Source organism: Lissotriton vulgaris, chromosome 6, assembly GCF_964263255.1.
Source record: "Lissotriton vulgaris chromosome 6, aLisVul1.2, whole genome shotgun sequence".
Classification (NCBI taxonomy): domain Eukaryota; kingdom Metazoa; phylum Chordata; class Amphibia; order Caudata; family Salamandridae; genus Lissotriton; species Lissotriton vulgaris.
Window position 1 is genome coordinate 1,003,894,482 of NC_141694.1, and position 21,408 is coordinate 1,003,915,889.

Genomic DNA, 21,408 nt, shown 5'->3' on the forward strand with positions numbered 1-21,408 from the left:
TAACGCATGCGTGGTAAAGGCATGCTTTGCAACGGAATGCATTGTAACCACATACAACCGTTTTAACTTGCTATCACGCACAAATCATCCCACACTATGGACACTTACATTCAAGAAGTACTATATCAAATGTAGTCTTACTAATTGCGTGTTACTCGCCACAGACACTATATTATTTGCACAATGCAATCATTTTTTTGTTTAAATCTGTTTATTGGTTTTTCGGGATGATAGCAAATCGTACAAACAACAAGGCATGTTGCAGTTACATATAGGTTATAGCCCCCAAGAAGCTGAGTGCTGTGGCGTACTATAAATTACATCCTACAAAGAACAGTGCCGTAAGATTGAATGCAACTACATAGGAAATAAGATTCAATATGAATATAGTAGCCTACCAAGATAGCCAACAACACATGCATCAAGAAACAGACAAACGCTTCCAGTTTTGAGTAATACAACAATCAAAGAAACCCAGGTCTCACCCCCCATTCTACAACTACATTGTGTTTAGTCAGGAGAACACATGATTAAACTAGTCAATGTAAGAGTTCTAGAACCTGGATCGGAGACAGGCCAGAAGGTCCGTGGGTGCAATGCAATTAAGTGAGGTCCTTGTCATCTGTCGTCCCCATCCCACCCTCTAATTGGCCAATTGGGGCCTCAGTGGCATGTTGTGTGGCGGTTCAAAATCGCTCTGGATAGTATCCGAATTGATGGCAATGGGAAATTTGTGCAGCCACATGTAGTCTTCGCTGTGCAGGGGCGACACTCCCTGCCTGGGCCCATGCAATGAGGAATTGCGTCCAGGCTGCAAGAGCTGGGGGCTCATATGATTTCCATTGCCCAGGAATGAGGCGTTTGGCTGTCAGCAATCCTAGATCAAGAAAGCAGGAAGTGACCCTCTGTTACTTGTCCCCATGGCAAATACCTAGAAGGCATGTTTCCCACGTATTGCATTGTATTGTAATTGCATTTATATAGTGCTTATTTCCCCTGACGATGGGTTGAAGCGCTTTTTTGGCGAGAAGCTCGCTACTCCGGAACCCATAAAGGATTAGAGTTGAATTAGTATAGTGAAATATGAAATTGATTTAAGTGGTGGATAGGTTAGTCAAGTATTTGGATTCAGAAGGATAGCGGAAGGATAGAAGAGGGAAAAGAGATTTGCATTTATATAGCGCTTGCTACCCCTGATGGGGATTTGAAGCTTTTTTTGGCACGTAGCACGCTACTCCGGAACCCATAAGGATTAGTGGTGAATTAGTATAGTGAAATATTAATTTTGAGAAGTGAACAAGTTAGTCTGTCATTTTGATTGAAAAGGATAGTGGAGAGATAGAAGAGTGAAGGATTTCGACTTTTTTTTGGGGAGGTCATAGCAGTAGGAAGAGGCTTTGGGATGAGTAGAAAGGGTTTTTTGTTGTTTTTTTAAAATGTATTTTCGTCTTTTTCAAAAACCATACATTAAAACATATCCAGACAGCTTGACATTCAAAAAGTCATTTACAAAAGAAAGCAATGACAATATCATACAGCAGTCCACGGAAGCGCACTAGAATGTTCCGGCAGATCTTCAAAATAGTCAGTTATAATAAAAACCAATGGTAATATTGTTCGACATTCTCCATGAGTGCATCATAACGTCCCAACCGAGCCAGAGGGTTTCTGGGCAGCAACAGTAGTGTTATAAACAAAGTGCAGCAATCAACAGAAATTATGACATAGGAACAAGTGGAGATTAGAAATATATCAATCCAACATATCATTGTTTCTCATATATGCCCACCATTAATCAACCATTGTACATAGTTATAGTCTACAGCCTCACTGAGACCACAGCCAAGAGTCATCCTCTAGTAATCACAAGCCATTCTCCACAGTGGATTCAGATCCTTCTTCTCCCCCACAAGCAAGGTAGCAAGGTATGCACAGAGTGGTCCCCAAACATCTCTTGGTCTAGAGGCCACCGGCTGTGTTTCCGCATATACAGAGGTTTGTTCCTGACAATACACAACATCGCGCAGCCATTCCTTTATCTTAGGGGCCCGCCCCCTACCCCGACAGGCCACCCTACGCTTGGCTACAAGAAGGGTAGGATCAAGGAATTTTCTATGCTGTTTGGGTATTTGTGAGGTATATCCCAACAGCATAACCAACGGATCTTTTGCTAGGAAAGTATCTAACATGCGTTCAAGAGCTGTGTGTACCTGTGTCCAATATTCCCACACCCTCGGGCATTCCCAAGCCAAGTGCAAAAAACCCGCTCCCGGTCTCCCACATCTATCACAGCAATCATTATCCGATAACTGAAACCTAAACTTCTTGGCAGGCGTATAATACACTTGCTGCAGGAATTTATAGTGTAAGACCTTGAACCGACAACTAGCCAATATATGTTCTGTTAGTCTGCAGCAATAGCTCCAGTGCTCATCCGTCACTTCCAAATCCTCACTCCAATGTAGGCGGGCAGAACCACCAATATCCCGTGAATGCAGGCGTATGCACCTATATAACCCCAACACTAGATGCTTCCCATCCGGGAAACTAAGCATGTAATGCAGCGGCCCAGAAATCTCCGGTTCACGTGGGAAGTCTGGGATGACCCCTTTCACCCCTTGCCTCAATCGCACATACAAAAACACATCTACGGGTGTGGGCTGCTTCTGACGGACATTTGGTCCGCGGGTGAGTGAAAAGGGTTGCAGAGGGGAAGAGTTTAGAAAGGCTTGTTTTGGGTGATCCGTATAGTAAAAGAGGTGTTAAATGATGCAGGGAGGGGTAAAGTATGGGAAAATCTAGAAAGGGTTATTTTGGGGGTCATAGTAGTGGTATGGGGTTTGGATGTAGAGGATATACTGATAGAGCTATAGGGAGAGAAATAGGGTAGTGCATTGGAAAGAGTAGTAGAAAGAAGTTTGAGATGAGTTAGAAAGTTGAGGTAGAAGATATATTGAAAGAAGTAGTGTGTAATGCAGGACTTCACAAACTGCACATATATATCTAATGGTGAGTACTTTACTTTTTGTATTCTTTGTTTTACTTCAGTTGTTTCATCATATAAGGAATTCATATTCCACCTTCTTTCTACCAATATCAGGAGAACCATCAATAAAATGGGAGGTTTGGCTGAATATTTTTCTAGCTAATTTCGATGTGTTAGAAGGAAATAATTGCTCCCCTCAAAGAAAACTATCTCTTCTAAAAAAAACATTCACTCTGCAGTGAAGGCTGAAGACAATTTCAATAATCCCCCCTTACAAAATGCGCGTAATCTAAATGGTTTTGAGTATGTAGTAAAGCAATTGGAATTAAAGTATAGTAATAAATCAAAAACTGTAATTTAGAGGTACATATTTATTCAAGAAATTGGTGAGAGTATTGAAGAATATATATCCGTAAATGAGGACCCTGCCAGCAAAGTGGCGATTTGAATCAATAAATTATGATCAAATATTGATCAAAACTAATAATATACATTTTTTTAAATATCAAGAACGGTTGTGGGCTATGTCCAATTTACCGTTAGAACGAGCAGCTGTTTTGTAATTGCTACAAGAAAAAGGTGCACAAAAGAAGAGTGCGCAAAGGAGAAAAGATTAATGTGATTCCTGACGACAGGGTTGACTAAAGTGATGATCTCCATCCAAATGTAGTTCAGAGTATAGAACCTGGTACAAACTCAAAGTATTACCCAAATGTTGATGAACAAGAAGTAGGAGTTACGGCAGACTCTTGGACTTGATTCACTTAGATAAGTCAAGAACTATTTGAACATTGGGGTAAGAAAGAACTATTTACAACTGGCATTAAGCCGGGTAGCTTTACTTGTCATATTAAACATTTAAGACATTTTTGGAGTTATTTGAATTAAAAAAATTGCAGGACCAGCACCAAAGTATATGTAGTTGACAAAGGAGATGTGATTTTAGGAAGGCCACACCAAGTGGAGACGGGAATCAAACTCAACACAGGGCAAGTCACCAGTTTATTTTATTAAATTGGAAAAGATTAACTATGATCAAAGTAGTCCAGTTAATTTGGAACGATTTCCACAGACAAGAAAGGTAGATTTTGAAAGTGTGTTCAAAAGGGGCCTAGGGGAATATGAAGGATTTGAAAACAAATATGTGTTGCAAACACGGATCATGAGTGTGTGCCATGTACCCAACTTGGATTTATATTAACTGGCAGCTCAACTGCATTTGGTGACAAGGTGGCTCACTGAATTTGGCTTAAATGACACAGCTTCCGTGCAACCACAATGGTCCCAATCTCAGATATACCACCTGTTTCACCCGATCACACATCCTACAAGTCCCCCCCAGACTTGTCTTGCATTAGCTCATCAATGCTACAGAAGAAGTCTACACCTTACCAGACACACGGTGCCTTATGCTCCATTGCTACCACTTTTGGGGACCCCCAGAGGCAGGATGGGCACCTTCAGTGGAGTACTTACACATTGGCACACAGCTGAGCTGCACGCACAATGGGAGACCTATATGCTGAAGGACACTTGATACCAATCAAAACTTTAGCAGAGGAAAATGGTCTACCAGTCGGCCAATTTCTGTTACATAATTCCATCACAAGATTACTTTCAGCGGTTTGGAGAGACATAACTACGGAGCCGGATAAGCACCTCTTGATACAATATCTGCATGTGATGGACTGTGGATCGCAAATTGTGCACTGGTTAGCAGAGGCACTACTAATACATACGACAAAACCTATGGCGGCCCTGTGCTTAAAGTGGGGAGAAGACAGGGGTAACCCATGAACAGACAGCAAATGGGATATAATACTGGCTAACCCCACACACATACCAAGAAACTTTAAATTCCGCCTTATGCAAACATATATCACACATAGGGCGTACCTATCACCAGGCGAACTGAACAAGTACTTCAATGCGACCACTTCGGCATGCCCACGTTGTCAGCAGACAAATGCGGGCCTCCTCCATATGCTGTGGTCATGCACCTCCCGGAGTTCTTATAGGCAGGAAATTACAGAAGCAATAGCAAAGTATACTGGAAGACCACCTCTGCAGACTTGAGAGGCATGTATACTTGGCTTTTACCCCAGACCAAAGAAGCATAAAGTCGCTGCTAGATTTACTGATCTTGTCTTGAATTTTAGTCATATCAGAGGGAGAAGGTATCCACGTTTCAAAATACGGTCTGTGTTTTGTATTGTATTCTATTTATCGATATGAATTGTAAATTTCTCTTTTTAACTATATGTAATCACTTGTTTTTATGTTTTGCTGTAAACTATAAAACTCCTTAAGCATTAGTTTTAATCGAGGTGTGGACATGTTGTAACTTTTATGGTTTTTACTGAAAAACCAAATAAAGTTGTTTTGATTTGATTTTGATTTACTGATCTGGGCCTCAGTGGCTAAGAGACTGATCACAAAACGATGGAAACACACTGAACCCCCGCCCTTAATAGCTGGAAGAACTTGCTTACAGTATGGGCCCAGGCAGAGAGTACCTCAATGCATAGAGAGGAAATAGCGGGACTACGTAAATACCCCATTGCACAACACTGAAATGCAATATTAGTGGAATTAAAGTATACGGACAGAGGGGTCAAGACCAATCCCTCACAGGTGGTAGGAGAGCAAGGCTCAAACACTGAACACCAGACACACCATACTCTGGACTTACAATGAATCCAACATTGGCATGTAAATGAAAGAATTGGTAGGGAACATAGGACGCCAGAGGAGAAACGATCTAGTCCCTCGCCCTGCACGGAATCAAAAATAAAAAGGGGGAAGGTTGTACGCTTAGGATAGCACAGAGGAAAAGATAGTTTGCATTTCTTCTACATCATGACCCAGTAGTGACAGATTTACAATGGTTTTTCCCTTTTTTCATTTGATTGTTTGATTAATAAGTATCACATTTGCATCCAAATATATTTTTGAAAGAAGAAACATGTTGCGGACGATAATAGTGAATGTTGATAGGGCACCCAGCTAAACGGCCCTATTAGGGGCAAGGTAAGACTAAAATAATGACAATGTTATGGACACACAAATATAGTTTTCATGTAGTGCACATCCAACAACAAGTATGTAACTTATATCCTCATGTTTAGTCTTTTTGCAGACAGGCCTGGATTTTTGTAAAATTCAACAAGTATAGCCAGAATACGCAATAATGTTTATTACTTCTGTTTGGATTATCTTGTCCTCATTTCTCATGTGTTTATTGTAACCTATATTTTGAAAAAATGCAAATAAAGATAATTTTTTTAAATGAGTGTATGCCATGACATAGGCCTGTCACAAATTGTGGGTTTATTGGACTGTGTGAAGCGCCCAAAGCGCTACCCTCATAGTGGTGGAAGGCTACTGCCTTCACAATCAGTTAAGTAGTAAGAGTGTGTTGGTGGCAGCATACCGTGTAGTGAACAGGACCTCTTTAACCTGTGTCACCAGAGTCAGGAAAACAGGCTGACTCATTTTTAAAGTTCCACTGCCGTGTGCTAAACTCACCTTGGCCTACATATATGTCAAGTAAAGAGCTGTGCAGGAGTGGTAACTGTGCTGGATGTGTGAGAGCCTGCAAAGCGTACACTACAGGGCTAGTGCTGTGCAGTACATCCATAGTGAGTGCGTGTACTGGGTGTACGTATACCTGCGAGGGATACATTACATGAGAGATGTAGTGCTGTGCAGCGCGTGTGCAGTTAAAGTATGTGCTGGGTTTTTATGTGCCTGGGAAAAGTACACTTCATGAAAGGTGAAGTGTTGTGGAGCGAGCATGGAGAATGTGTGTGCTGGCAGTGTGCGTGTGCAAGTAACCCACTACGGCAGAACACAGAAAGACTACAGTACTGAGCAGTCCGTAAAGAATAAATGTGTGCGCTGAATGTATGTGTGTCTGTGGTGGCACAATGCATAGACGCAACAATACTGAACAGGGTATGTGTTGTGCCCATACACTGACTGCAAGTGTGCCTGCAATGGTACATTACATGGAGGATCTCAGATTCCCGTTTAGGAAGCCCAGGCATGACCTGGTGAAGACATGAGGACTAGAGAAATCCCACCAGACAAATGTGTATATTGCTGCATTCCTGTGAGCTGGATTGGACCCACTCGAGCAGGGAGATAGAGGCTCCCTCTCTACAGTTCAAAAGGTGCTTTTTGATTCAATGAGAGATCACAAGGAAGGGGCCTGGATACATCTCAGGAAGGAGATGGGGCCGATTAGGGAATCATAAACAGTAGGGCTGGGTGTCTGGGATTAACCTTCTGATGCACATTTCAATGTGGCTGACATCTCGATGTGAACACTAGTCACTCCAAGGGCCTGTGTTGTGGGACTGTCAGCTTCAGAGTCTATCCTGCTGTGACAGCGAGCATTTCAAGCGAAAAAAGAGAGCAGACTCCCATCATAAAACTTCAAAGACCCAGACCCTAAAGCACATTTGGTGTAACAAAATGGACTTCAAGACGAGGAGGTTAAGACCCCAAAAATGTGTCATCTGCCAAGCAGCCAGACGTGAGGTGGGGGGTTATAGATTCCTTACCTTAGAATTACCCCTAGACATCAGACTGGATCCGGAAAGTTTATTCGTCAGCAGTACCTCTGCGGGTCAGAAGGTGGCGTCTGTCGGCTCCGCGTCAGTCGTTGGCATGGTGGTCGCAGGAATGATGTTGCAGTAGCTACTATGACACCACCCTCGCACGCTGACGTCAGTTCAGTACACGACTTTCCGAACCAGAAACGCAGACCCATGCAAGACACTGACCGCTGGTGCACAAAACTAGGGCCCTGAAAGGATGTTCTTAACCCTAGAAATCAATTCGCAGAACGAGGAGGATGGGTGGGGCGGTAAGGAATCTAAACTAACCTATGTTTCTTACAGATATAGCGTTACCGAAGGTAAGTAAATTGTTCATCTGAAAGAAACCGTTAGTTATAGATTCCTTACCTTAGAATAGATACCCCAGCAATACCGAGCCCGGAGGTGGGTCTGCAAACCAAGATCACACCAGAAAGTCCTGGAGAACAGCATGGCCAAAGAAGCCGTCTCTCCGGACTTGGCTGTCCAGGCAGTAGTGTTTTGTAAACGTGTGCAGCGATGCCTACATAGCTGCCTGACAGATGTCATTAAGAGGGACTCCTTGTCCCAAAGCAGTAGTGGCTGCCGTCACCCTGGTGGAATGGCCGCATAGCCCCACTGGAGGCTCCTTTTTTGCTAGAGAGTAACAGGCTTTAATACACAAAATGACCCATCGTGTACAGCCCAACCTTTCTTGGCGCCCACGTAGCCAAAGAGTTGGTCATTCACCCGGAACTGTTTTGAGCGATCCAGATAGAAGGAAAGCCCATGTTTTGGGTGTAGACGGTGGAGCCTCTCTTCCTCTTTAGAAGGATGCGGAGGCGAAAAGAAGGAGGGCAAAGAGATGGCTTGCCTGATGTGAAAGATGGTGACCACCTTGGGAAGAAAGGATGGGAGGGTTCTTAGGACAACCTTATACGGATGTACAGCCAGAAAAGAAGGTTTGGATGCAAGAGCCTTGAGCTCACTCACTCTTCTCGCAGATGTGATGGCTACCAGGAATGCAGTCCTAAGAGTTAAAAGTCGTAAAGGACATTGTGAAGCGGCTTAAAGGGAGCAACATCAGAAAGGTCAAGACAAAATTCAAGTCCCACTGAGGAATTACGAAGGAGATAGGAGGAAAGAGATAAGTAATGCCTTTTAAGAAATGATTCACAACCGGGGACTTGAAGAGCGAAGGCTGATCAGGAAGCCTTAGAAAGGCAGAAGTGGCCGAGGGATAGCCCTTGATAGTGCCCAGAGCAGAGCCCTGCTGGGCCAAAGAACGGAGGAAAAAAGAACCTCAGAAAGAGGGGCAGAAAGGGGATCCATAGCCTTTGCTGCGCACCATGCCACAAATTTGTTCCATCGACAGGCGAGTACCATCTTAGTGGAGGGACGCCTGGCTGCCAAGATTACATCAGAGACTTCGGGAGGCAAGTCAAACAACATCAACTGACTCCGCTCAATCTCCATGCAAGGAGGTGGAGGAGGGACAGGTTCGGGTGGAGGACTGTCCCCTGCTTCTGCGACAGAAGATCCTCCCGAAGAGGCAGTCAAAGCGGAGGATCGATGGTCATGTGGAGTAGCTTGGGATACCAAACTCTTGGTGCCCAATCCGGAGCCACCAGAATGACTTGGCCCAGTCACGCTTGATCTTCTTCAGCACTCTGGGCAGAAGTGGTATAGGCAGAAAGGCAAACAACAGACCACAACTCACGAAAAGCGTTGTCTAGCATGTGTCGCCTTGGAAATTCCAACGCGCAGAATTGCTGAAATTGCGCGTTCTCTTTGGTGGAGAACAGATTTAACCAAGGCTCTCCCCAGAATGGCTTTCACATGTGACTCTTTAGGTTTAATTGCTTCCCAGGATATTGTGACCAAAATATACCACACTATGGCACTTAAAATGACACTTCTTCAATTTAAGAGTTAACCTGATCAGTTAATGCTTGAAAACCATAGTCATGTTGATAGTTTTCTTTGTCAAAAACTAATATCATCTTGAAAGGCTATTGCTTCTCCCAAACCACTTAACGTCTCCTTCATAATGTACTGGACTACTGAAGCAGCACTTGCCAGACCAAAAGGCATCCTTTTAAATTGATACATTACTTTGGGTGTTATAAATGTGTTGAGAAGTCTCAAACCTTTTTCTAAAAGTACCAGATGATAGGAACTGGCAAAATTACAACTGGAGACACCCTAGGGAAAGATTCCATAAGTTCAATAATGCCTTTAGCAACCAACTCCTCCAAAATGCCCTTCAATTTCCCTTTTGTAGGATAATGGTAAATTCCTCACTCCATGTGATGACATTTTTGCTTGACAATGAGCTTATATTCAAATACTTTATATTACCTTAGGTACAATTATTCCTGTGAACTGACTGGTGAAGATATTCCACAAAAGACAGTATTGTAAAAATATGCATTTGCACATTTAGTTTTTTCTCCTACAAGGAATTTTCTATATTGTAAAAGTTCACCCTTAATACTTGGGGTCATTATAGTAGTTTTCGTAAAATGAATTAGGTGTGCGTTTCTTTGGATGTTCGCTGCAATTCCAATAGCCACATTCCTGCTCTTATATCCAGACCTCACTGAACACCTTAAAAACACCCATATTCCTACAAATATCCATTTACTGTGGACAGTAGGAATTTTGTTATTCCGGTTAGAGTTTACATCTATTTTATTGATTTACTAAAGGTATTTATATAGTGCAGAGCTAGCAGCAAGGGCAACAAAGTGCTTTACTAGTAACAGATAATGAGCAGGGACAGAAATAATAATTACATATGTGGCAGTGCAATATGGAAAGGTGTCTATATGGCCTTTTGTAATAGAAGCAGATTGGTTACCAGTCTTGGGTTCTCTGGTGTTGGTTCCACTTTCTTTGAGGTGAAAAGAAATTTCTAATAAAATACATATGCATTCGGGTTTCAGGGACAACGTAGCTGTAAGTCTGCTCACAAAAGCTGACTGACCTGGATAAGTGTAGGTTGTACAGAGTGTGGATCAGGTGTTAAATTGTAGCATGCAACTCCATGTACGGCTCTGATGGAGTATGGATACCCCTCTCCCCCATTGACGGGAAGATCTCAAATCCCTTCCACCCCCTGTTCGGGTTAATATGGCCACCCATACTTCTCCCATAAACTAATGTGGGATTTTCTCAACTGCACACTTCAATGTGACATTGTTTGTGATTTGTTGAGTGCTTACAACACTGTCTAGTAATACCTGACAAAATGTGCATAAAGACATTGGAAAAAAAGTATGCTCACAAAACTATGTTTATAAGTAATGGGCCTTCAGTATCACATTCAAGATAGTGCTGTTTGGCTAAAGCTCAAGAATCAACAGAAATGTTATCTTGTATTACAAATTTATGAGAGAGTTCACATAATGCAAACCAAAACTACTTTGAATATAAAAGAAGCATCACATTCAGAGGATTATAATATCAATGTGCATGGAGAGAGAGCATATCGTTTTGTTGTAATGCTGTATATGATTCCAGATTAACTTGATTAATGTATTCACTATCCTAAAACTCTCACCACAGCCATATTTCAGAGACCTTACAACTACTTATTTGTTCGTTCTGAAAACCACAAAATGTTTCAATCGCTAAAAGATTTCGTATTGATGTTCACTTGTCACCACAATTAAAGTTTTCAGTGAGCTCAAGACATTCCATAAGAAATGAGTTACTTACCTGTAACTACAGTTATCCAGTATTGGTGTCTTTCATAGATTCACATGCCTGAATCATTCCCCGTCGTCGAGACGGGAGCCTCCGGTACATAGAAAAGTAATGTCCTATAGACATACATAGAGAAAAATAGGCCTAAGGTCCTCCCCTTAGTAGCCTATCCTTGTCCTTATGTAAAAAGGACCAAACTCTTAGAGCCAGCCAATCAGCTAACACCTCCCTCTAGAACCTTCCTGTCAGGAGCCTCAGTCCCTCAGATTTTCGTACGCACCAAGCTAAGTAGGCGTAGCACTGATAGAGAGATAGGTGAGTCCTTCCAGGGGAGGCGGGAGGGTTGCATGTGAATCTATGAAAGACACCAATACTGGATAACTGTAGTTACAGGTAAGTAACTCATTTCTTATCCAGTATTAAAGGTGTCTTTCATAGATTCACATGCCTGAATCAGAGTAGCAAGCAATGCAGAGTGCACATTTCTGATGGAACAGCATATAGAAGTCCTTAGATAAGACATCCTGCGAGCATGAACCATCACTAGAGCATGAACCATCACTAGGTATCCACAATAAATAACACTAAAGAAATGTGCATACCAGGGTAGGATGGAGGGACGGAGGAAGGCTCACCTTACCGAAATAGATGGCGTTACACCTTACCGAAATAGATGGCGTTACACTGTTTGTCCCACTGCTGCATCATTCATCAGCTCCGTATCCAGGCAGAATTGCCTAGTAAAGGTATGCGGCGACTTCCATGTTGTCGCCCTGTAATGTGAATGAGAACCATAGAAGTGGACATAGCTCTCATGGTGAGCGCTCTCACTTTGGAATGCAATGGCTGTCCAACTTGGTCATGGCAGAAAGCAATGGCTGCAGAATTCCATTTGGAGATGCTCTGCTTGGCAAGCGGTAGACCCTTCCTAGGTCTGCTGTAAGTTCGTAATAGCTGGTTAGATTTCCTGCATGTTTTCGTTTTGTCACTGTAAAACTGTAAACATTGCTTGAGATCCAAGGAAAAAAACAGCGATCTCTCAGCTGCCGTGCTGTGGTTCGGAAAAAAGGAACGCATAACCACAGGTTCATTTAGGTGTAAGTTCGACTGAACTTTTGAGATAAACCTAGGAGTGGATCTCAGAGTCACCCAGTCTCTATTAAACTGCAGAAAAGGATCCTGGATACAAAACCGCCTGTAGCTCACTGACCCTCCTTGCGGATTTGAGCGCCAGGAGGGGTGTGGATTGTCCACGAGACATACTTTGGGTCAGCTCTGTGTACTGGTTCAAACAGATGTTTTATGAGCTGGTTAAGAACCACATTGAGATGCCAGGAGGTGGCAACATCCTTACTGGCGGGAAAGATCTGTATAATCGTTTTAGAACTTGCTTAATCAACCCGCTTGACCAGAGCGATGGACTCGTTGAAATTATTTCATAACGAGATATTGCTGCTAAGTGTACTTTACTGGAGGAGTGGGCTAGGTCCGACTGTGCCGGATGTAATAGATAAGGCAATATTTGCTCCGGTGACGTGGAGAAAGGCCAATTTCCGTGATCTGCACCCTAAACACAAAAGCGCTTCCATTTCAGGGAATATGTTTAGGTGTATCCGCCCCTGCTCTGGTAAGAATGTCCACAGTCTTGTGGAATATTCAGATGGTGGAACTCTGAACCCAGGGGCCAGGAGACTAACTTGAGAGACTTCAGATCCGGACGTTGAACTTGATTATAGTTCATTGTAAGCAGGGATAGGTACTGGCGCAGGTGGGCCGGTGGCTCCAGGGATAGACGGTGGAGCTCTTTGAACCAATGTTGCCTCGGCCAAATTGAGGCTATTAAAATCAGAATACAAGGCTCCAAGTAAATTTTAGTGAAGACCATGGGAAGCATCGGGAGTGGCGGAAAGGCCTACGCAAAGACGTTGCGCCATGCGATTGGAGATGCATTCCCTAGGGACCCTGACTGGGGTTGCCAATTTGCGAAGTGTGGGCATTTGGCGTTCATTCTCGTTGCAAATAGATCAATTTGCTGCGTGCTTTATCTGGAGAAGATTTGGCCAATGATTTGTTGGACAAGCTCCCACTCGTGTGACGATGTTTTCTGGCTGCACAACACCTTTGTGAGCTCATTGTCCGTCCTATTTTTGGCAGGCAAGCTTGAAGGGCCAGGAAGACCGCCCATAGTTCAAGCAGATTGATATGTAGTTTCTTCTCCATAGGAGACCACCTTCCACATATCTGTAGCTCTTGCAGAAAAAAACTCCAGAGCCTTCCAAAGAGACGCCTTTTGTGACGACATGAGGAACAGCCGGAAGTAGGAATGACGAGCTTTGAGACAGGTTTTGAGATGATATCCCCCATTGTAGGGCTCCGGCCATATGAGAATTCATTTTTTATGTGGTCGTCAGATGACCCTGTGCAGTGGACCCACTGCTTCTAGAGCGCCTCCTGTAGAGGTCTCATTCGTAGTTGACAGTGAGGAATCAGGAGGATACACAATCACTCTCTGGAAGGGAAAACCTTTGCTGACCGTGTGTCCAGGGTTGCACCTAGGAAACTTATGTAGTGAAAAGGTTTTAGGACCGATTTTTCTTGATTGAGGGTGAGATCCAAGCAATCAAAGCTGAAAATAGGCGTTTTCTTGATTGAGGGTGAGATCCAAGCAATCAAAGCTGAAAACAGGCGTTGGAAGACCTGGACACATCTTCTAAGGATGAAGCCTTGACCAGCCAGTCATTCAGATACTGAAAGACTTGGTGTCTGAGATATGCCGCCACCGGGGAACGGTATTTCTTGAATGTTTGCGGCGCAGACTTGAGCCCAAAAGGCAGAACGCGAAACTGCAAGCGTCTGCCCACTACTGCAAATCGTAAGTACGGTTAGCTATTCCTGTGAATTGGGACATGGGAGTAAGCGTCCTGTTTGCAAGACCTCCTGGATTATCATGCGAAACGAATGCTTCCGTAGGAATTTGTTGATGGCTCTGAAATCTAAGATTGGTCTCCACCGCTTATCTTTTTTTTTTTTTTTTTTTTTTTTTTTTTTTTTTTTTTTTTTTTTTTTTTTTTTGGATCAAAAGGAAGCAGGAATAAAATCCTTTTCCCTTATGAGGAGGTATTCTCGCCATAGCTCCTTTCTACAGCATAATCCAGATCTCTCGAAGAAGCAGCTGTAAATTTTGATATCTCCGCTGTCCTCTCCCTGAAAGGACAACTTCGCAAAAGAAGAGCGCTTGTTTTGCTATTGTTGGCGCCGAGGGCATCGCAGTCCATTCTGGCCTGAAGAGCAGGAAGACTCGAATTGATAATTTCCTCTGTAGGAAGACCGTCTTCTTCCTCCATTTCTACTAAAGGACTGGTTCCTATACTGAAGAGTGGCCAAAGCTCTTGCATTGTCTGCTTCGTTAACTTTTTGTGCCAAATAGTAACTGGCTATCATATGGTTTGTCCCAAAAAACGTTGTTCGCACCTCAGGACGGAAAGGGCCCTCCTTGGATCCGCAAGACTGCTGCTCCAGCCAACTGGTGGAACCCTGTCATAGCGATATTCCTCGCGCAGTCTATGGCTTGACGCCGATGCTTCACCATCTAGCAGACTCCACTTTGGTATGGGGCATGTGTGCTCACAATTGTTCACAATAGCGTCCCAAGGGCGTTAGAGCGTTCGCTGGGGAAAGCCTGTTCCCAATGTCGTCCACTCTTATTCCCTCCTTATCAGGAGGAGGCGACAACGGGACCGAAGGAGTCCCGGAGCTCTTCTGGGCCGCCTGTGTCACCACGGAGTCCGGCTTAGGATGTTCCTGTGAAACACGCCGGTGCTGTATCTGGCGCCTTATACGTCTTATCCAACTGAGGGATCACCAGTGATACAGAGGAGGGGTACATCATGACCCTTACCGTTCCTGACTATGGGTAATAGATAATCAGTATTGACCTTACTGCCTTCTTGAAGGGTTCTTCGATGACGAACAAGAGACAGGCCTCTTCCTGAGAGGTTATTGGATCTTAAAACGTTGAGCAGCCCTCTCTACCACCTTAGAAGAGATTCCAGAATTGGCGGATTTCTTCCTTCGTCCACGAGCCCTTCGACGAGATCGCCGCCATAGACCATGCCGTCGTAGACGAGCAGTCATCGACAACGTCGGAGACTAGCCTTTGTAGATGAGGCCGTCGTAGATGAGGTCATCATAGACGAGGCCATCATAGACGAGTCCATCGTAGACGAGGCCATCGTAGATGAGGCCATCGTAGACGAGGCCATCGTAGATTAGGTCATCGTAGACTAGGCCCTCGAAGACTAGGCCACGTAGACTAGGCCGTCGTAGACCAGGCCCTCGTAGATTAGGCCATCGTAGACTAGGCCATCGTATACTAGGCCCTTGTCGACGCTGTAGACAGGCCGCCGTAGACAGGCCGTCATAGACGAGGTCGTCGGGACTATGCCATCGTAGACGAGCCATCGTAGACGAGCCTTCGTAGATGAGGCCGTCGTAGACGAGGCCATCGTCGATACCGTAGACAGGTTGTCATAGACGAGCAGTCGACTCCATAGACGATCCGTCGTAGACAAGGCCGTCAACGCCGTCATAGACTAGCCTTTGTAGATGAGGCCGTCATAGACTAGGCCGTCATATAGACAAGCAGTCGTCGTCGACGCTCTCGCCGTCGACGCTCTCGCTGTCGTCGTCGACACTCTCGTCCGCTCTCGTCGACACTCTCGTCCACTCTCGTCGACACTCTCGTCGACGCTCTCACTTCCGTCGTCGACACTTCCGTCGTCGACACTTCCGTCGTCGACACTTCCGTCGTCGACACTTCCGTCGTCGACACTCTCGTCGTCGACACTCTCGTCGTCGACACTCTCGTCGTCGACACTCTCGTCGTCGACACTCTCGTCGTCGACACTCTCGTCGTCGACACTCTCGTCGTCGACACTCTCGTCGTCGACACTCTCGTCGGCGACACTCTCGTCGGCGACACTCTCGTCGGCGACACTCTCGTCGTCGACACTCTCGTCGTCGACACTCTCGTCGTCGACGCCCTCGTCGTCGACGCACTCGTCGTCGACGCACTCGTCGTCGTCGACGCTCTCGTCGACGTGCCAATGTAGACGAGGCCATCGTAGACGAGGCCAGCGTAGACGAGGCCATCGTAGACGAAGAGGCTGTCATAGGCAATGATGGTGGTTTTGTCATCGACGATCCAGTTGACGATGTTGGCTTCTTAGTCTTTACCTTAGGAGGTATAGAAGACGCCTTTCTGAATGATCCCATGACCAGTGGAGGTGATTTTGACGGCTCAGAAGTCGTCTTTTTACCTGATTTTTTCTCCAAAAGCAAGTCCTTTAATCTCCTTTTCCACAGAGTGAGGAGATTTTTGAAGGACTGCGCCCGGAAGACCCTTGAGCGGTCTTTTTTAGGGCCTTCTCAGGACGGTCCCCTGAGGAATGAGTCTGAGGAGATTCTCTTCTTTAGAGGTCTCCTGGACTTTGAGGGCCACGCCTCATAGCAGTAACTGGAGAAAATAAAAACCTCCTTTCTGGTCTGAACAATATTAAAAGTCTCTCTTCACGACTCCTCAAGAAATTACTTGAGAAAGTGCAACATACCTTGCAGCCTTTGGCCTGTGAGTGTGAGGAACAGAGCAAAGCAACCTTCTGGAACAAGAAGCGCAGGCTTTAAAATAAAATTCTTTCATTCATCTGTGAAGGTAATCCATAGTAGAAAGCAAAATTATTGTAAATTAAGTGAAAAAACACAGAATCTGAGCAGAGCTCAGGGGAGACTCCCTTAGCACAACGTGCGGTAGAAAATCTGAGGGACTGAGGCTCCTGACAGGAAGGTTCTAGAGGGAGGTGTTAGCTGATTGGCTGGCTCTAAGAGTTTGGTCCTTTTTACATAAGGACAAGGATAGGCTACTAAGGGGAGGACCTTAGGCCTATTTTTCTCTATGTATGTCTATAGGACATTACTTTTCTATGTACCGGAGGCTCCCGTCTCGACGACGGGGAATGATTCAGGCATGTGAATCTATGAAAGACACCTTTAATACTGGATAATGCATGTCTGCCTTACCTTAGCAGCGACAATACTCAGACCCATTCCATTATGTTTCTTCAGCGTCACAGTGATAATTTCTGGATCCTTTTTAAGAAGCTGAGGAGGGAAAAAGATGCTGTTTCATGTCTGTTCAAAACCAACAGGAAGATGATTTGATGTAGCTTACACCAGTATATTCTGCAGAGCAGTTAGAGGACTGTCTTAGCCTTCAAAATAAGCACCTCCAATGAGCAACTCCTGATGAGGAAAAATCTTGTGAGTGTAAATCAGTCTGAATGATCACACTTGCCTGAATTCAATACGCTGATACTGAACATGGAAACCTTGCTAAAGTCAGAAACCAGCAAATCAGATTGCTGGAGTATCCTTGTTTGCAGAACACGGTCAGAGAAGCAGAAGCAGGGTTACTAACTTTGGCTACATTTCTAAAATAGAACAATCCTCTTGCTACTATTCCTAACTGGGCCCTTTAAAGTCTTTTAATTAAATTAATTTAGGAATAATTATTAATCTCATTTCTTAGTCACATCTACTGAGCCTCTGTTTAACGTTTGCTTCTCATTCAGCAAAAAAAAAAAAAGGAACAAACAGCACCAGCCTAATCACTGCTGTCAAATGCATATTTCAGGGGAATCGCAGTCTATCTAACATCCAATAAAAGGATTTGGGATATGAAGGACTTTGCCAGCAACGAGATGGTCTTTCCTCTTTCTAATGACACATTAACTTGTGATTTGATTCCCCTAATGGAGTCAGAGTCATCGACTCCTGTTCTGGCCATCTTACAGCTATTGACTCAAAATATACTGGTCTGCTGGCTTTTGAGATAGGGTGGGCAGTGGGTTGTGAATGAGGAACAATCGTGTCTGGGGCTACAATGCACCCCTTGGTGTTTAGTGGTTCTTAAAGTGAATCTAAACGCAAACCTTTGAAACGATTTGGGCAATGTCTTAAGGCACCCTTCCAAGGTATAATTGTGTTTTTATTTGCCCAAAACATGAGACGATCCTATTGTTTAAAACTTCCTGATCTTTGGGGAAAGCATGCATGTCTAGATCTAGTCCAGTGGCTTTTCAAGTCACTGGGTCATGCTTTAAAAAATATTATCGACCATTACACCAAGGAGTGGTGTGGGAAGCTGTGAAAGAGGTTGTGTAGAGGACTGTCACTGGGGCCCATACACTTCTCAAATGATTTCTGAGGTAATCGTTAGTTCCAAAGTGTCCTGCTAGAGGTTTGATTGCCATTGGCAATACTGTGCGTATTTAGTTTAGAAAAGGCCCCACCTGGCTTGCACTTTTAGTGCATATATTGAGGGTCTGGTCACCAGTGCAGTGGGGCTCAAGACAAGCAATCCCAGGGTTGTTCTACTGGTTTAATTTCCAAGTTTTTACATGAACGTAATAAACTATTGAAAGTTCAGAGTTCATTGATGGATTAATGAGTGATCATATTCCATTGGTGGAGGATGAGAGCTAAACCAAAATGAAGGATTGCTTTTGTAGTGCCACAACGACAAAGAGGAACAATACACAGTTTGAAATATACTGCTTGGTAAAACAAATTGCTTGGGTAAGAGGAGGAACCTTGAGGACAAGCAGCACGCGGTGAGGCAAGGCAGCAAGCCTGAATCAGCATCTTGACTGCTCCTTGATCTCCTGGCACCGTCAGTCAGCCACGCGTCCCACTGACTTATGCAGATTCGTGTAAAGCCTCGGCGGGAGGGCCAGTAGCAACAGCGGCAGATGACAACAGCTGCGGGTGCCGCAAATCGGCAGCTATAGTCTATCACCGCCCACTCCCCCACTTCGGGAGGACAGGTCAGTAGCACCAGCAGCACACACCGCCAATGCAGCGGTCGCTGGACTTCTCCAGCAGGAGGTTAATGTGCCCCACACCCCTCAGGATCACACCATTTCCACTCAGGCCCTGCTCTCACAGATGAGGTGGGAAAAGTAGCTGGAGCTACTGGCAGTGGGCAGCCCGGCTCTTGGAAGCGGCCCGATCGGTCGAGAGCGGCTTGAGAGCTGGGTTTTTCACTTTATACTCTAACTGCAGACCTCAAAATCTAGTACAACAACTAACACCTATGGCGCTCCTACGCCATATCCATCTAAATCCATATCTGGGATCCCCCAGGTGATCCTTGACAATTGTGGAGGACCTGGAGAGAACGCAGCTCAGGGGAAAAGACAAGACACAAAGATGCAACAGTGTACTCGTGCCCCCCCTCTACCTCATCAACAGAAGTCCTTGTAGAGGAAGCATGTCAGCACTCTCGAACTGACACCCTGAATAGGAATACAAGGGCAAAGCCCATACCAGCACAAGCCACAGAGACAGCATACTCAGCCTGGCCTGTGAAGAGGCACAACAGCTGTAAAGCGAGGCACAGCATCCAGTACAGACAAACCACAAAGGTCGCAGAAAAAAAGAACATGTTACTTACCTTCTGTAAGAGACAGATTAGTTATAGATTCCTTACCTTACAATTACCCCCAGGGTTCAGACTGGATCCGGAAAGTTTTTCATCAGCAGTACCCCTGCGCGTCGAAAGGTGGTGTCAGTCAGCTCCATGTTCGTCGTTGGTGTCGTGGTCGCAGGGATAATGTCGCGCTAGCTACTTAGACGCTGCCCGCGCGTGCTGAAGTCAGTTCTGTACACGTCTTTCCATGCCAGAAGCGAAGAGCCATGCAAGACACTGACCACTGGTGCACAAAACTAGGATCCTGAAATGAAGTCCTTCACCCTAGAAATCAGTTCGCAGAAAGGGGAGGATGGTTGGGGCGGAAAGGAATCTATAACAAATCTATGTCTCTTACAGATTATATCGTTACCGAAGGTAAGTAACTTGTTCTTCTGAAAGAGACAATTAGTTATAGATTCCTTACCTTAGAATAGATACCACAGCAATACCAAGCCGGGAGGAGGGTCTGCGAACCAAGTTCACACCACAAAGTCCTGGAGAATAGAATGGCCAAAGAAGCAGTCTATCCGGAATTGGCTGTCCAGGCAGTAGTGTTTTGTGAACCTGTGCAGCGATGCGTACATAGCTGCCTGACAGATGTCATTAAGGGGGACGCCACGTCCCAAAGCAGTGGTAGCTGCAGTCGCCCTGGTGGAATGGGCACGTAACCCCACTGGAGGCTCCTTCTTTGCAAGGAATAGCAAGCTTTGATGCACTAAACAACCCATCTAGAAATGGTCCGTATGTGCACGGCCCGGCTTTTTTGGCGCCTAGCTAGCCAACAAAGAGCTGGTCATCCACCCGATTTGCTTTGTGCGATCCAGATAAAATTATAGCGCACCTTTCGGATCCAGACGGTGGAGCCTCTCCTCTTCTTTGGAAGGAAGTGGAGGCAGAGAGAAGGTGGGCAAAGTGATGGCCTGTCCAATGTGGAAAGAAGTAACCACTTTAGGAAGGAAGGGAGGATGAGTTCGAAAGACAACCTTGTCCGGATGAACAGACAAAAAAGGACATTTCGAAGTAAGAGCTTGGAGCTCACACCCTGCTCGCAGAGGTGATGGCCACCAGAAAGGCAGTTTTTAAAGTCAGAAGCCTGAGAGGACAGTTATGTAGAGGCTCAAATTGAGCGCACATAAGATACGTAAGAACCAGGTTCAAGTACCAATGAGGCATTACAAAGGGAACAGTAGGAAAAAGATGAGTAATGTCCTTAAGGAAGCTATTTACAACAGGGGATTTGAAAAGAGAAGGCTGATCAGGAAGCCTAAGAAAGGCTGAAATGGCCGAAAGGTAGCCTCTTAAAGTGCCAAGAGGAGTGCCCTGCTTGGTCAAAGAAAGAAGGAACAAGAGAACCTCAGAAGGGCGGAAAGGGGATCCACAGAATTTGCTGTGCACCATGCCACAAATTTGTTCCATCTGCAGGCGTATACTGTCTTACTGGAGGGACGCCTGGCTGCCAAGATAACATCACAGACTTCGGGAGGAAGGTCAAAAGCTATCAACTTTCGCCGCTCAATCTCTAGGAGGATGGAGGCTGGGCAGGTTCGGGTGGAGGACCGTCCCCTGCTGCTGCAACAGAAGATCCTACAAAAGAGGCAGTT

The 21,408-nt window shown here is 44.9% G+C and overlaps 1 protein-coding gene across 18 annotated transcripts in view; it reads right to left on the reverse strand.

Moving 5' to 3' along the window:
* Positions 1-21,408, reverse strand: part of AFDN (afadin, adherens junction formation factor) — a 2,152,715-nt gene that overhangs the window by 805,660 nt on the left and 1,325,647 nt on the right. For all 18 annotated transcript variants that reach the window (XM_086927064.1, XM_086927054.1, XM_086927053.1 and 15 more), the window contains one exon: positions 17,356-17,436. In XM_086927064.1, coding sequence (XP_086783190.1) covers positions 17,356-17,436 — 81 coding nt within the window. The remainder of the gene's footprint in view (positions 1-17,355; positions 17,437-21,408) is intronic.